This window comes from Nannobrachium achirus (genome assembly GCF_963921795.1).
Source record: "Nannobrachium achirus genome assembly, chromosome: 7".
Classification (NCBI taxonomy): domain Eukaryota; kingdom Metazoa; phylum Chordata; class Actinopteri; order Myctophiformes; family Myctophidae; genus Nannobrachium; species Nannobrachium achirus.
Window position 1 is genome coordinate 65,127,396 of NC_137816.1, and position 17,391 is coordinate 65,144,786.

Consider the following 17,391-nt stretch of genomic DNA (forward strand, 5'->3'; position numbering starts at 1 on the left):
TAGCATACGGTTAGCTGTGATTGGCGTAACAGCATCAGCTGAGCTGTCATGTAGGGATGTTAATCGACGCATTATTTGCGAATCGACGCGTCGTGGCCGAAAATCGACGCGTCGATCGACTTTTTTCACTTTTTTTCTCCGCTAAGCAGCAGCTGAGAGGAGAGCAGCACAACGGCGCATTTAAAAACTTTAGAAAAATAAAAAAATATTTATATTTTTCGATTTTTCGACTCGTACTTTTTGAGTCGCGGTGAGCATGAGTCGATCGACGCGTCGATTTTCGTTTTTTTTTCACATCCCTACTGTCATGGTCCACATTAAGTGGGGATTGTGATTGGTAAAGTTTGGGCTGGGTGTCCCTCTGTTTTGGGTCCCCGGGAAGACACTCTACATTTCCCTAGTGTAGGTAGGGTACAGCTGTAACCGTCAGACGGATGCTATAGGGTGGCGTCCCTCCGAACCAGTCGAGCTTGCAGATCATTCATGTCTACCAGTGTTGAAGTGCTGAACAAATGAAATGAATTCAGCCTCTCTATGAGGATAGCACCTCAGGGCACACTGTGTGTGTGTGTGTGTGTGTGTGTGTGTGTGTGTGTGTGTGTGTGTGTGTGTGTGTGTGTGTGTGTGTGTGTGCGTGTGTGTGTGTGTGTGTGTGTGTGTGTGTGTGTGTGTGTGTGTGTTCTATACATTAGGGAAATTACTAGGCCTATGTTGAGCTTTTTGTCTTTTTGCCTGATGATTGCATGCTGTATGGAATATGATGAATTCATTAAAGAACCCTCTCTCTCCCTCTCTCTCTCTCTCTCTCTCTCTCTCTCTCTCTCTCTCTCTCTCCCTCTCTCTCTCTCTCTCTCTCTCTCTCTCTCTCTCTCTCTCTCTCCAGACAAAGCTATGAGGGTCTTGAAAAGAAGCTAAAGGAGGTGTTTGGTGAAAGGAGTGGTATTCTGCACCAACTCTCCAGGACATCAAAGGAGCTGGACAGCATAAAAGGCAACCTCCAGGTGAGAACCTTCCTGTTTCAGTTTGAAAACATCACAGGGATGTTAAAGGGGCCAAAGTGGCTCCACTTGAGCCTGGAGGTGATTTCACATCCTCTTTTTTTTCTTTTCTTTTTGCCATCAGAAATGGCTCGGAAGCCTGATTGCAGTTTAATGACGCGATTATGAAACAAATGTACTGTAATGCGGTGATCCCATCTCCTGTTATGAGGTGTGACACTATATCAGATCTGTAGCCGGCTGAATAAGTAATTCAAGGTAGAACTGTGAATCACATCAGGATGATTAATGAAAGCTGGATACATTTTCCCACTCTTTAAAACAGGGGTTTTCAAAGTGGGTGATGACGGGGCACCCTGCGGTGCCGCGACGGCAGTCCAGGGGTGCCGCGAGATCATTTGATAATATTTGGAATTTATTTGGACACTTGAAAAAATATTTAGTATCATTTTAAACTTGAAGTACACAGTTATTTTCAATCACTTCTAACTAAAATGACTATTATCTCAACGTTTTCCTCGCAACATAATCACTAAAATATCATTACTGTCAGGCAGAAACCTCTGTCGCACAATACTAGTGAAAACAGACGATCTACAAGCACACAACGCCTAGCATCGTGAGGCGTTGTGTGCTTGTAGATCTGCTGTTTTCACTAGTTTAGTACATTTTATAGATGATAAATATAAAACAAACGGTTTTGAACATACAAGGGTTCCACCCGACAACAACGATATGCAATAAATATGAGGTGCTGGGAGTGAAAATTATAATGTAGGTTTGCCTCGGATTTAAAAAAATATATATTCACGGGGTGCCCTGAGACAAAAAAGTTTGGGAACCCCTGCTTTAATACATGAATCCATGGTCTTTGATACCCCGTAAGATTGTGAGCTATACGTACATAGTTGAATATTACAAAATCAGATTAATCGATTTAGTAAATAATATTTTTTTCTCTCGTCCATTTGTTGATTTACTCTCTGTATGTAGGCTATATAAAACTTGCTTCTTGATTAATTTGAAGGAGGAAAAAAAGTAATTGATTTGAGTAATTGCTAAGAATATGATGGCTAGCTTAAATCATACTGCCAAACAATGACAGAGAATAGAGATCATTTTGACTTTAGGGATGTTCTTTATCCAGAGCGACTTACAAGGTAAACACATACAATCATCATAGAGACGGTGTAGTGACTCAGTAATCTATAGGATCATAAGGTAAACACATACAATCATCATAGAGACGGTGTAGTGACTCAGTAATCTATAGGATCATAAGGTAAACACATACAATCATCATAGAGACAGTGTAGTGACTCAGTAATCTATAGGATCATAAGGTAAACACATACAATCATCATAGAGACAGTGTAGTGACTCAGTAATCTATAGGATCATAAGGTAAACACATACAATCATCATAGAGACAGTGTAGTGACTCAGTAATCTATAGGATCATAAGGTAAACACATACAATCATCATAGAGACGGTGTAGTGACTCAGTAATCTATAGGATCATAAGGTAAACACATACAATCATCATAGAGACAGTGTAGTGACTCAGTAATCTATAGGATCATAAGGTAAACACATACAATCATCATAGAGACGGTGTAGTGACTCAGTAATCTATAGGATCATAAGGTAAACCGAGAACCTAGCACCAGTATAATATGATTTAAAAAATAAGAGAGAACATAACTTCCAGTTAGTGAGCACAGGAGAACATCACGTCCTTGTAGCTCGATAGATACCTTTATTATCCCAAGGGGGGAAAATCAGTAACTGTACAAGCCAACCTTCCACATCACTAATGTCTGTACAAAGTGAAGGAGGGAAGCTCATATACAGAACAGCAGAACATTTAGACTTTCAGAATTGTTTCCCTGACATTTCTGAACAGGGACATGCTGGGCCCCTGATTCAGCCTGGGAAAAAGAGTTGGAGAGGCTGTCTTTGCGCGCTATAGAGAGAGAGAGATCTCTCTAATAGCGCTGCTGCTACTCAAAGATTTGCCATTTCAGGTCATGACAAGTGACAAGCCAGTAAGTGGGCCAATTGTCGGGTGGAAACCTTGTATGTCCAAAACTGTTTGTTTTGTATTTATCATTTAAAAAATTATTTAAACTAGTGAAAACAGCCGATCTACAAGCACACAAAGCCTCGCGGTGCGAGGCGTTGTGTGCTTGTAGATCTGCTGTTTTCACTACTTTTGTGCGACGGCCTTGTATGATGAAGCAGGGCTTTGCTTTGCGAAAAAAAAAATCTAATTTGAAACTTGGAGATACAAGGTTTCTGCCCGACAGTGACGATTTACTTTTGAATTTACGAAGGCCGACATTTTATTTATTTATTTTTTTCCTAATGGCCGGCCTGGACCTGGACCGGCCGGGAATGAACCGGCCGTTCGGGAGTTGTCCCGCTTTTCCCAATGGCCAGCACGTCCCTGAGTCAGAATGTTGGTCCTGGTCCTGCTTTGACCAGAGGCCTGAAGTTTGAATCGAAATAATCACTTTATAGAGCTTTGATGGCTTTAGTTATTACATTAGTTTTAAAGGCAGCATCAAGAGTCAAAGTAATTATATTAGTCAGACAAATCAAATGGCATACATGTGCTGTGTGTGTGTGTGTGTGTGTGTGTGTGTGTGTGTGTGTGTGTGTGTGTGTGTGTGTGTGTGTGTGTGTGTGTGTGTGTGTGTGTGTGTGTGTGTGCGTGTGTGTGTATGTGCGTGCGTGATAGACATACTGTACAAACAGTCAGTCAGTCAGTCAGTAAGTGAGTGGACAGGGCAGGCGGTGTATCTTCCCATGAGCCTCTCTGTCTGGCGCTGTGCTCTCTGGTGACCGTTGTCCCTCAGGCCAGACTTTGATGTCCATTCAGTGCTGCTGCTGAGGCTTCTATCCAGGGGGGCAGCATGTGGGGTCCCGGGGGACGGGGATGCTATTTGCAACACATCCATCCATCCCATTCATCTTCAATCGCTTATCCGGAATCGGGTCGCGGGGGTAACAGTTCCAACTGAAACTTCCAGATTTCCTTATCCCGAGCAACTTCCTCCAGCTCATAAGTGCTATACCGTACTTTTGGTCAGAGAAATTCAAAATACGAGTGAAACTGACTGGCTTTCATTTATTTTTTTGGAAAAATACTTAGTTGTTATTATCTTTTTTAAAGTAAAGTAAAGTAACTAACTTGTTACTTTTATAATGTAGTAACTAAAAACGTAACAATTAACTTTTTCAGAGCAGTAATTAATAACTACAACTAGTTACTTTTAAAAAGTAACTTGTCCAACAACGTTAACAATAGTTCAAGTACAGCAACACGTTAGTAAAATAATAAAAGTTTACAGTAAGAGTATTAAAACAGTAGTGCAACATCAATTCAAAAATATTACTGTAAATTAAATCTGATCATGTGATGAATTAAAGTGTATCAGAATGACATAGACTGACATACTCGCCGATACCAGCGTTTTAGCCAGTGTCGGCAGCTTCACCGACACTCTGTGTGGGAACAACTCCAATTATTACTATTATTACTGCTACGATGTCTTGCCTCGGCAGCAGTGAGAAATGCAGGGGCCTCAAAGTTTGTATGGTGACTCTTTTACACTGTGAAGTCATTAGTGTTAATTAAGATCTGAAAGTTGACCCTTACGCATCCATGTGGTTCCATCTGTACACTCTCAGGGATAAATTAACTCTTTTACATTTTTCCGTTGGAGGGCAATCAGAACCCTGACTAATCCATGAGTAATAATCAGGAAAGTGTTCAATCTGCCTACAGCCAAGTTTAGATTGTTTTAGTTTTTTAGTTTTTTTGGTAAATAAAGCAGAGTCTCTTAACCTGGCATTTATCAAGACCCCCAGGACAATTAAAATCATCACAATGGCCCCCTTTTCACAGATACATGGTTGCATTTTAAACAGCTTTTTTTTTTAGATCTCATAAAACGTGACTGTGTGTTTGAGATATAATTACAGTGCACAGTACGTGTTATCCAGGACACCAACGCAAGCTCTTCTTCATGCCATTCATACCTGCAAAGTTATCAATGTTTCACTGTGTTTTATGCAAATCAACTCCCACATGTGAATCACTGGGTTGATTACAGTGGGAGGGATTTAGGCATGTATAGCTTTCTGTGTGTGTGTGTGTGTGTGTGTGTGTGTGTGTGTGTGTGTGTGTGTGTGTGTGTGTGTGTGTGTGTGTGTGTGTGTGTGTGTGTGTACTGCACATTACTGCACAGTTTTGTTCGTTGTTCTCTTTCATTTGTCTTATTATACAAAGAGCACTTCATTGTTTTGACAAGAATCACCATAAGACATTCTTCAGTCATATCCTATATCTCTCATACACACGCACGTACGCATGCAGGGTGATGGTTCTCTCAACAGCACTGCAATTCAAAGTGCTATGAAATAACTTCTCATTTTACTGCAGTCAGTTTGAAGGATGTCATTTTCCTGGAATAAAAAGCCTTCTCATCTCTTCTAGTGCAAAGAAACACTTTCATACTGGTGCAATATTACATTAATGTATTGAAATATTTATCATATTACAATAAATTCACTTATTCCAGGGCTCAGTTACGTTACTGTACGTTAACTCACAACATGAACCACATGAACCCTGTCCTTATTCTAAGGCTAAAATTAACCACAAATAGCTGATTTAAAGATAGTTATTGAAGAGAGAAAAAGTAGGGAGCCAAGCATAGAGCCCTGGGGACTCATAGGGTAAACTAAGTATAAAGGGTTTCAGTGGTTAAATGAACACTGAGGATTTAACTGTGTGTTTCTGTTCCTTCCAGTCACTGAAAAACCATGACTCTGTGGCCAAGAAGGACGTTCAACACATCCTGGACCTCAGCCACAAACAGAGGTAACATTTACACCTCTATTCTAACTGAGCAGAGAACAGAGGTAACATTTACACCTCTATTCTAACTGAGCAGAGAACAGAGGTAACATTTACACCTCTATTCTAACTGAGCAGAGAACAGAGGTAACATTTACACCTCTATTCTAACTGAGCAGAGAACAGAGTGGACTCCTTGGAGCACAGCTCTCCGCCTACCTAAGCCTGCACAATTTGGAAGGCAGACATAGCCAATTAGAATGGATTCTTAAGAATTTGACTGATAATGTAGATCAGGGTTCCCCAATAGGCGGCCCGCGGGCCATTTGCGGACCGCGGGGGGCTACTGTCTGGCCCACACCAACCCCAGTAATAATGGTGGTATAAGAGCAGCAACAACACTAGTATATCGTCATTGTCGGGTGGAAATCTCGTATCTCCAAATTTGTACGTTCTTTCGCAAATCATACAAGGCCGTCGCACAAAAGTAGTGAAAACAGCAGATCTACAAGCACACAACGCCTCGCACCGCGAGGCGTTGTGTGCTTGTAGATCGGCTGTTTTCACTAGTTTAAATCATTTTTAAAATGATAAATTCAAAACGGACGGTTTTGGACATACAAGATTTTCACCCGACAATGACGAAAACTGGAGTAGTGAGAACGCCACCGTCGCCCCCTGCAATGTTGTGGCCCTCGGCTTGGTACCCTAGACATAATTCGGGCCCTTGGGGAAAACTAATAGGGGAACCCTAGCTGATGTACATCTTGATCACATGACCCAACTGACAATGTGTACTGATTTATGTGGGTCTTCAAAACAAAAAGGACAAAACAGCGCCCCCTGCTGTTGCTTTCCTTTGAATTTGCCTCTGGTGGCAACGTCGATTTGAGTGCAAATAACAGGAGGTTGGCCCGTTTTGTCCGCCCTCAGCTTACCTCTTCCAGTCCACGTGTCTTTGTTTACATTCTTAACATTTCTAACTCTACACGTTGTAAAGGGAGCTGCTGAACTGATGCAATAGTGCAGCTCGGAATATGTTCTTGAGGGATTATTTGAGAGACGCACGTGCACACACCCGCGCGTGCACGGGCGGCCAGGCGGAGATACATGGGCAAAAGTATAGTTTCGGCCTTTGGCCATCTGGCGTGGCGGAGACAAATATGGGGTGCGTATTGCATTTTTTCCGACACGCATTACTCTGACTTTGCGTTCGTCCATTGCTAACCCCGTCTCTAACCCTAACCCTGACCGCACGCTTAGCCACGTAGTCGGAATAATGAAACGTCAGACTGACGTATTCCTCCCCAAATTTGCTGAATGTTGATCATTGTGTGACCCAAACATAACCTTTCACTCATTTATAGTGAAAATGCCCCTCAGCTGCATGCAGCATGAGCACATCCATGCTTCTATATACAAGCAGCTGTTTAAGTGTCTTGATAAAAAGCCTCTTCAGCAGTTATAATTGTCTGATTAATGTTGTGTGTAATGAGTGTTTTAATGAGGAGGGGACGTTATGCAGCCTTTTCACTCACATGAAATGTCAGCTTCTGATTGAGGTTCAGAGATCCAGTCTCCTGCGGGCAATATCCTGATAACCGATCAATAAAATAGACCGTTCAGGGGGCCCGTGGCCTGATTTAGGCCTATATTTAGTCATACAGTGGTGTGTTGTGCTGAAAACAATCTATTAGCTCACAACCAGTGGTGGTAGAGGTACTCAGACCTTTTTGTAGGAACAAGTACAATTTCAAAAGAATTTGCGTCAAATTATACACGTACAAGTACCAAAAATGTTGAGTAAGATTCAAGATTCATTTATTTGGTCCAGAGGGAAATTTGTCTTGGACATGCAGGCTGCTACATAACATACAACAGGACAAGACAGACAGAAAGAAAGTAAATTACAACAAATAGTGCACAACACACAGTGCTGACATACAGGTCAAGTGCATACATTACCCTACATTACACTAGAGTCATCAGACCCCACTCACTAACAGCCTGAGTTTAGCAGAGTAACGGATATGGGAATAAATGAGTATTTGTATCTGTTCAGATGTCTTTTCTTGTGTACTAGTACTCAAGTAAAAGTACTCAAAGCCGTGTCGTTTGTTGGCGACACAGCTTTTAAAAGTTCCACCTAAACACGCGTCGAGTGACGAGTGCAATTACCGTGCGACTCCATCATTCAGCGTGCGGACCGCTGATTTATGGCGAAGCATTTGCTCTCGACAGCTCTTAACTTTCTTTTGATTGCTTCCTAAAACAATTTTCGCTGAAAGTATAGCACCACAACGTGGGGAAATATTTATCAAAGGTAACATCTGTAGAAAGGGGCACAATGTGACATTTAAGAAATCTTGATTTGGAGGGCGTTCTGAATGAATACTGTACAGGCAGGATGTTATATAACATCGATTTTCCCGATGCTTCTTACTGTGTCCGGTAAGAAGCATTCCTCGACTCGTACTCTATCTTCAGGATCACCGAAGCTTGTAGCTTATCATCACACCCAACCATCTCAAGACTTCAGCTGGTTCTCCCAGCAATACCTCAGAGCCGTCCATACATTTCAAGACATCTCGGTTAAGTTCTTAGTGGACACCACTGCCGCGGGTCCTAATCCTAGATAACCAGTCCCTTTGGAGTAGCAATTGTACAGTTAGTGTTCTTCTTGGAAAGTTGATTGAAACTTTTATTTATTCTCGAAAAAGAGCATTGAGGTTTACCCTCTTTTGCAACGAAGTCGAGATTTCACACACATTCCAAATTGGCACTGTTGGAAAAATTACTATTTATTTTTTTACTCAAGTGAAAGTATCAATAGTGCAATGTAGAAATACTTTGTTACAAGTGAAAATCCGAGATTCACCAAAAATAGAGCAAAAATAAAAACACATCAAGTACAGTGCAAATCAGGTCTGTTTTACTAAGCATAGTGAAGTGAATGATATTGATGAAGTGATACTGATGAACTCCAAATATTATCAAATTATTCTGTGGACTGGTATCACAGCACCTAGGGTGCCACGGCACCCACTGTGGGAAACCCTGGTTTAGTCTTGCCAGTGGCGCTATGAGCTAGAATAAAAAGATGTATACACACCAAACCAATTATCATACCAAAACGAAATAAAACGATTATGCCATTTCTATCCAGTATTCAAATCCACGTCTCCCAAATGAGAGCCCACCCCAGTGCTGCTTAGGACACCAGGGTCTAAAAGGTCTCAAGAGACCGCCTCCAACCACTGCAGATGTATTAATTACGTTGCATTAACATACTGGGCCATACAGATTGGTTAAAATAATGTTTTATTCATTACGATAAGTCCCAGAGCTGATTCGTTATCACTTGACTCTAATGTCCGTCGATGGTAATGTCCCAAAGAGAATACATTGAAACACAGCTTATTTTCTTTTACTACTGAGAGTAAATACATGTTTTGCTTGGATGGTTTTATTACAGCAACAGAGAAAATCACTGGTATGGAAAATACTGCAGTTCATCACTGCAGAGACTTGAAGGACAACTCCATGCTAAATCACATCTGGGCTCATTTTCCTACTTATATCGATCCCAAATGACTGTCCATGGGGTCTATTAGGCTGAAATGCCCCTGTTGTCTAGTTCTCCAGCAGAACCCCGAAATTACCCGAGGACCCGAGAGACCCTTACCGGGTTCGGTCAGTGTTTTATCGTAATCACTCGGAGCCGGGTCGGAAACGGTCGAATTTCCCTCGGAACCCTTCTGAACACGGGACTGTATCATCATGTGTATAACCCGAGAGGACCCGATAGGACCCGTACTGTGTGTGTGATGTTTGTGTACTTTCTGCTAGTTATGCAAACTGTAAAGCAAGCAATCAATCAATGTGTGTGTGCGCTGGCGTGCGCTGCTATGATCAGGATACGGAACGAACTGGAGTTCTGTTTAACGTGTGTGCTGTGCTGTGTTTAGGCTGACCTAGGATCAGATTCAGGTCCGTTATTAGCCGCGAGGCAGCGACATGAAGAATGGCTGTGTAACTGTGAGATAATAATGCTGGTCTAAGATCAGATTTAGCAGCTACTCCTGCTGTCGCCTGTCAGGCTGATGAGAAAGCACTCGCCTACAAGTTAAACCATGACAAAAAAAAAAACTAAAATTACTTACCTCTGTCGATAGAAAATTGCCTAATACCCAGGGGGCAAAGGAAGGTGTGCTGCATTTGCCCCGACATACAAAGTTGTCCACCAGAAATATTATCTATGACCCAGTAGGATCACAACCTATATGGACAACCCGGTCAATTTGTACAACAAAGTCCAATATGGCCGCCTTTAGTTTTAATGGGGCGTGAATAGGGCAAAATATTAAACTGAGGGATATTTCCACGAAACTTCACAGGTTGATCAATGGTATACATATGAACATTTTTTGTATTGCAAGTTTCCATGAAATCCAATATGGCCGCCACAATATGGCCGCCATAATGTAAGGACCCAGAAAATAGGTTTTGCTTCTGAACCAGATGAGCTAGAAACGCAAACTTGGTGTCTATTTCATGGTGTCTGACCATGGGAGACCCAATGGAATAGCTAATTTTATTATTGGGTGTGTCTGGACCTTTATTGTGCATATTTGCAAGATGGTGGACTCCCAAAATAGAGCTTTAACATAATTTCTACCATGATTGTTGACTGCTTTTGCAAATACAAGCAATATGAATCCATTTGCTAAGATTTATGGCACAGAAGGGACTTATACCTGTATTATTCTTGAGTTTGCATGTTGTCAAAATGTAAACGAGATATTATATTTCCTGTCCGATTCTACTGTATGTAGTTGTAGCAATGACTTCAGATAAAATCAGAGACCAAAACAATGTATCTTAGAAATTATTTTTTAATTAAAAAAAAAAGAAAAAAGAGAGGGATTATCTCAATGAAATGAATGCAACTGCCTTTTTGGGTCTTTCACACATAGACATGCACATGCTTTCCAACAACTTCAGCTTCAGGGAAATTATAATGAACACATGATTAAAACAGGCTGCATTATAATGCAAATACTTGCTAGTCACTATCACTGTCATGTGTACCTATCCTGCTGCATCTTGTCTCCAGTCCTTGGCAACGACACCCCAAGTAGCATGCAATTCCCTTCTTCGCACATGAACAGTTTTTCTGGCAGCCTTTGATACAGCTACATGATATTGCCTTGTCCATTGATATAGGCCAGGCTGACTCTGTAGATGGACAGGGGACTGCCTTCCCATCACTGAGAGACCATCCATATTCAGTGAAGCAAGGGATGTCTGGCTTCGCGATGTGTGCAGTTTTATGTATTATGGCTGCTAGAGCAGCTCTTTTCAGGTGCAGGCCAAAGGCATTTTCTGTAGGTGGCAGCAGCTTCAACAGGGTTGATCGGTTATTTAGGAACTTGTACACTCTCAGCTTTGCCAGGTCAAAGTCCTCCGAATGGTCAGCTTTTGATGCATATACAGCTATTGTGAGGTCTCTAGCCTGATTCTTGAACATCCTCTGAGAGGGAATAAGAGGAATTTTCACCAAACTCCTGAAGTGCAGGGAGATCTAGACCCATGCTGGTCTTGAACCATGCCTTCTTTCCAGTGAAAAAGGGATAGCTGGTGGTATCTCTGCCACTCAGGCTGTGAATAAAGGGCAGGGCAGTGGACCCAGTCTTAAGACAGCTGAGCAGGAACACAGGTATGTCCATTCAAAACCTGCAAAAGAATATGAAGTCTCTGCACAATATACAGCTCCTGATCCTCAAGAGTTTTTTGCTGTCTCTGAAAACAAAGCAAACCTTCTAAGATTCCTCTGTGAAGAATGGTGTCAAAATGAGACACTTAAGTCTGCTCTTGGTACAACCCATCTTTACCTGAGTGGAGGATTTAAAGAAGAGACAAGGGGTGTGGTGATCAAGGAGGGGTGGGTTGTTGATGTCCCTGCACTAGAGTCAACACAACAGGAGGCCGACACAAGGGTAATTCTACACACCATCTACAGTGTCCAGGCTCACAAAGTTGACAGAGTTGTCATCCATGCTAATGACACAGTCATCATCATCATGTGCCTATATCATGCTGCCACCCACCTCCTAGACCTTCCAGAGCTGTGGGTGAGAACAGAGCAGGATGCATATCTTCCTATCCATCACATGGTCTCAGCCCTTGGACTCGCACAGTGTCGTGCCCTGCCCTTTATTCACAGCCTGAGTGGCAGAGATACCACCAGCTATCCCTTTTTCACTGGAAAGAAGGCATGGTTCAAGACCAGCATGGGTCTAGATCTCCCTGCACTTCAGAAGTTTGGTGAAAATGCCTCTTATTCCCTCTCAGAGGATGTCAAGAATCAGGATAGAGACCTCACAATAGCTGTACAGTATATGCATCAAAAGCTGACCATTCGGAGGACTTTGACCTGGCAAAGCTGAGAGTGTACAAGTTCCTAAATAACCGATCAACCCTGTTGAAGCTGCTGCCACCTACAGAAAATGCCTTTAGCCTGCACCTGAAAAGAGCTGCTCTAGCAGCCATAATACATAAAACTGCACACATCGCAAAGCCAGACATCCCTTGCTTCACTGAATATGGATGGTCTCTCAGTGATGGGAAGGCAGTCCCCTGTCCATCTACAGAGCCAGCCTGGCCTATATCAATGGACAAGGCAATATCATGTAGCTGTATCAAAGGCTGCCAGAAAAACTGTTCATGTGCGAAGAAGGGAATTGCAAGCTACTTGGGGTGTCATTGCCAAGGACTGGAGACAAGATGCAGCAGGATAGGTACACATGACAGTGATAGTGACTAGCAATTATTTGCATTATAATGCAGCCTGTTTTAATCATGTGTTCATTATAATTTCCCTGAAGCTGAAGTTGTTGGAAAGCATGTGCATGTCTATGTGTGAAAGACCCAAAAAGGCAGTTGCATTCATTTCATTGAGATAATCTCTCTCTTTTTTTCTTTTTTTTTAATTAAAAAATAATTTCTAAGATACATTGTTTTGGTCTCTGATTTTATCTGAAGTCATTGCTACAACTACATACAGTAGAATCGGACAGGAAATATAATATCTCGTTTACAGCCATTTTGACAACATGCAAACTCAAGAATAATACAGGTATAAGTCCCTTCTGTGCCATAAATCTTAGCAAATGGATTCATATTGCTTGTATTTGCAAAAGCAGTCAACAATCATGGTAGAAATTATGTTAAAGCTCTATTTTGGGAGTCCACCATCTTGCAAATATGCACAATAAAGGTCGAGACACACCCAATAATAAAATTAGCTATTCCATTGAGTCTCCCATGGTCAGACACCATGAAATAGACACCAAGTTTGCGTTTCTAGCTCATCTGGTTCAGAAGTTAGAGGCAAAACCTATTTTCTGGGTCTTTACATTATGGCGGCCATATTATGGCGGCCATATTGGATTTCATGGAAACTTGCAATACAAAAAATGTTCATATGTATACCATTGATCAACCTGTGAAGTTTCGTGGAAATATCCCTCAGTTTAAAATTTTGCCCTATTCACCCCCCCATTAAAACTAAAGGCGGCCATATTGGACTTTGTTGTACAAATTGACCGGGTTGTCCATATAGGTTGTGATCCTACTGGGTCATAGATAATATTTCTGGTGGACAACTTTGTATGTCGGGGCAAATGCAGGTTTCCTAAAAAAAGGCTGGTTTGCCCCCTGGGTATAAAAGTATTCCTTTATCCCTGGCATTTGTTTCGATGTTAATATAGATTCCTTGGCAGCCTTCTTCTACCTGTCAATCAGTTAACAGCGCAGTGAGCGCACGCCGCACAGCTGACGTGAGTGAGGGATCTCGGTACATGAAAGGGGATTTTAATAATGATTAAATGGCCGGGTCTCTCAGAACCTCGGAAATAAAAGGATTGTCACGGGTTTCGGTCTGTAAAAAAAGAAAGAAAGTCGGAATCGGACGGAATCGGACGAGACTGGGTTTGGTTTTGTAATTTGATTATTATTTCGGAACAGGTCGGAATCGGACGAAATTTGACGGTCCATTTCGATTTCGGTTTGTTTTCTTTTTTTTTTTACCCGTGAAGACCTCTAGCATAGAGTGGAGCACGTAAGCCTATCACTATTACGATATTTGTAGCGGTCGATTTTTGTCCCACATGAGCCTCCACACTCTGCTAAACAGACGTTGTGTTGTTATGTGTTTTGCCAAGTCCCGGAAAAGACAGTCACTTTGTTTGGTAGTTGTGCCGAATACACCCCAAAACATGATTTACGAGACTGTGGCAGTTTGTGTGGGACAACCAATCAAGGCATGGATGTGTTTGTAATGACAACTAGTAACAAAAAAAAAAAACCTTTGACCACAACACATTGCTTAAGTAGCAATATGCTTATGGGCTCCACTCTATGCTATGAGAGCCACTGGGTTCTGCTGGCGAAACTGGAAAACAGGGGCATTTCTGCCTAATAAACCCCATGGACAGTCATTTGGGATCAATATACCGATGTTTCCTGTCGAGATTGGCACATTTCACCCAGGTTTTTTCATCTCACTCACATCACTTTGTCTGCTGACCTCGCTTAACAACGAAATAAACAGAAAATAAACAAAAATAAAAATAAAACATTTCACAGGAGGCACACTCTCCTGTATTGTAGACTTAACACGAGGCCCTTGTGAAATTTATATTCCTATGTTCCTGTAGAAGCTACACGTCTGTCTTTATGCAATCAACCCAGTTTGGAGAAAATCCTGCATAATATGTGATGTCACGGAGAAGTAGGCTACTTAACTACCCACAATCATAATGTATAGCAGCAATGTCTCTGATTGGTTGAGCTTGTGTTACTATGGAAATGTTCATGTTCATCAAAACAAATCCGAAACAAATCGTATCATTTCCCTCAAAAGCAGCTTCCAAAGGCCTCAGCAGATTTGGTTTTGGTGTTGTACCTTTCTTGCTTGTACACGAATACACTCTGCTAGTTTCGACTCATTTGGAAATGTGTCTTATTTCAAGCACCGTAACTATTTAAAACAGTTTCTATAGCCATAAGCACCTCAAGGTACTCACTTAAGGCACTCCGATCGACTCCTCTTCTCTATTCCACCACAGTCCCCAAAGACATCGGAGTAATAGCCTTTTTCAAAGCTGCCTCTGACTGGAATAACTTACCTGCTCTCATCCAATCCCAGACTTCATTTGGTTGTTATAAGACTATGGCATCCTGGTTCCTGGAGGCTGTGCGTGCTTCACTCTGCCTCTCAGCTGCTGTTAAAACTGATCTATGTTCTGACCGCTGTCTCAGCAGGTAGTTGATTCAAGACTCAGCAGTTAGTATCGACTTCATCCACTCAGTGGCAATCGTGTGATTATCATTTATTTTGTGCTTAGATGTATTTTTGTTGTTATTTAATTAGTTTATTTTTTTCCCTTTTTTGGGGGGGGGGGGGGGGGGGGGGGGGGGCAGGGCTGGATTTGCTGGGGAGGATGACGAGTAGGGATCTATGCTTCTGCTTTTGACATCCCCCTGTCTGGTCATTCATTTTATAGATAGATAGATAGATAGATAGATAGATACCTTTATTATCCCAAGGGGGGAAATCAGTTGCCCAGAGGCAGCACAGCAGTATAAGGTTATTTACAAAAGTTATAGAGAAGTAAGAAAAAGAAAAAACAAGAACAGAGTACAGTAAAGAGCAAGGTACATCAATAGAGGGAATGAATAATATATAAATATATGTATATACATAAAGTGTCCTTAAGCACAACTATCAGAATAGTACAGTGTCCAAATCAAATCAAAAGTGACCATGTATCTCACTGTCATGTCAAACACAAGCAAAAATACCCAAAACTACTAACACAACCTAATAGTGCAGTGTAAAAGAAAGTCAGTGTGCAAAGAAAAGAAAAACAACTCGAAAGGAAAATAAACTAGAAAGGGTGTCACAGCCAGACGCACATGAGCACCCTCCCTGGAATGTCCTTAGAGGTCAGAGTCAGTACATTATGGCCGGTGGATATTATGATTTATCCCTGCCTCTGATCAGACTGGATTAAATACATGCATTTCCTTCTGGGAAATGTAGACTGATATCTGATAGGTTTCATATGTATGTTTGTTAATAGATAATATCGTAATTTAACAATGTAGGCTAATAAACAATACATTATATGTTAACCACATTAACCCTGGGCTTTCTCAATGAATTGAGTACAAAGGATCCCAATGTAAACAAGACAAAGTGCTTTCTTGGGTTTAAATCCTATTAGCAAACCTTGTATCTGAACTGTACTCTTCTGTACTATTCCTATGCGAACTGGAACTAATTTTCAATCAATCAATCAATCAATCAATCAATCAATCAATCGGCTGGTTTTGGGAGAACCTGTCAGAATCTACACAATGTGAGGCGTTGTGAGCTTACAAATTAAATTGTCAATTTTTTTCTACTTTTCATTTAAAGATGTATTCTTTATCTTTATTTATTTTTTACAAATGGAATACCCCCTTGTACAACTTCAGACTATGAGCTGTTTAGCATGCAGTGCAGCGATCTGTTCACAGTAGCCTCAAGTTGCGTTGGAGGATACCCCCGTTGCATTCTGATGCGTACTGTGTATGTTATCATGTTATACAAGCATTATGGATGCGGCGCCAGTCTTCAGCACAGCTCCAGGGGCGTCACACCAAATTCTGGGCCCTGGGTACAAGGATTCACTGCGGGCCCCCCATGAATGTTAACTATTGAACAATAGCAGATATACAATTAGCTCACAGCGCGGCACCGAGTGCCGCGCTGCGAGCTTGTAGATCTGCTATTTTTGAAAAATCGTGAAAATGTGTGCCAAGAAACCTATGTTTCCATGCCAGTGATGCTCAAACTTTTTCATGTGAAGGACCCCCCCCCCATCTCAAAATATTTAGTTCCAGGGACCCCCCAGAAGCAAAATCTGAGTTACAAATGTTCACTTAAAAAATACATATATTTAAAGATTTGCACACATTTTCACGACTTTTCAAAAATAGCAGATCTACAAGCTCACAGCGCGGCACTCGGTGCCGCGCTGTGAGCTTGTATATCTGCTATTTTTCAATAGCTAAAGTTACTAGGGCCCCTCCACCTTGGGCCCTGGTAACTCAGTCCCACTTTCCTACCCCTTGTGACGCCCCTGCACAGCTCAGATGGAGTCTGTGCTGAGTGACGAAGTGTTGTGAATGCTTATAGACCAGTGTCTTCATAATACGCCCACAGCATTTCATTATGGGCTCACAGGATCTGGAGCAAGACGTGTCACAGCCAACATATTTTTAACTGACGTTATTATTGTTGAATTGATGCCTTTACTTGTGTGCAATGTACTACTGGACCTGCAGAGACTAACAGGTCCAGAGCCAGCTGTTGTCTTATCATTTTAAACAGGGTTATACTGTATGAGACTATACACTTGCTACATCCCTTGGTATCAGGTGTGTGTAATCCAGGGACGTGCTGGGCCCCTGAT

The 17,391-nt window shown here is 41.7% G+C and overlaps 1 protein-coding gene across 1 annotated transcript in view; it reads left to right on the top strand.

The window, feature by feature from the left end:
• LOC308288922 (leucine zipper protein 2-like) overlaps positions 1–17,391 on the top strand; it is a gene marked incomplete at both ends in the record, with an annotated part of 241,708 nt that overhangs the window by 126,521 nt on the left and 97,796 nt on the right. Inside the window, 2 exons of the mRNA XM_080730396.1 lie at positions 884–1,001; positions 5,820–5,890. Coding sequence (XP_080586522.1) covers positions 884–1,001; positions 5,820–5,890 — 189 coding nt within the window. The remainder of the gene's footprint in view (positions 1–883; positions 1,002–5,819; positions 5,891–17,391) is intronic.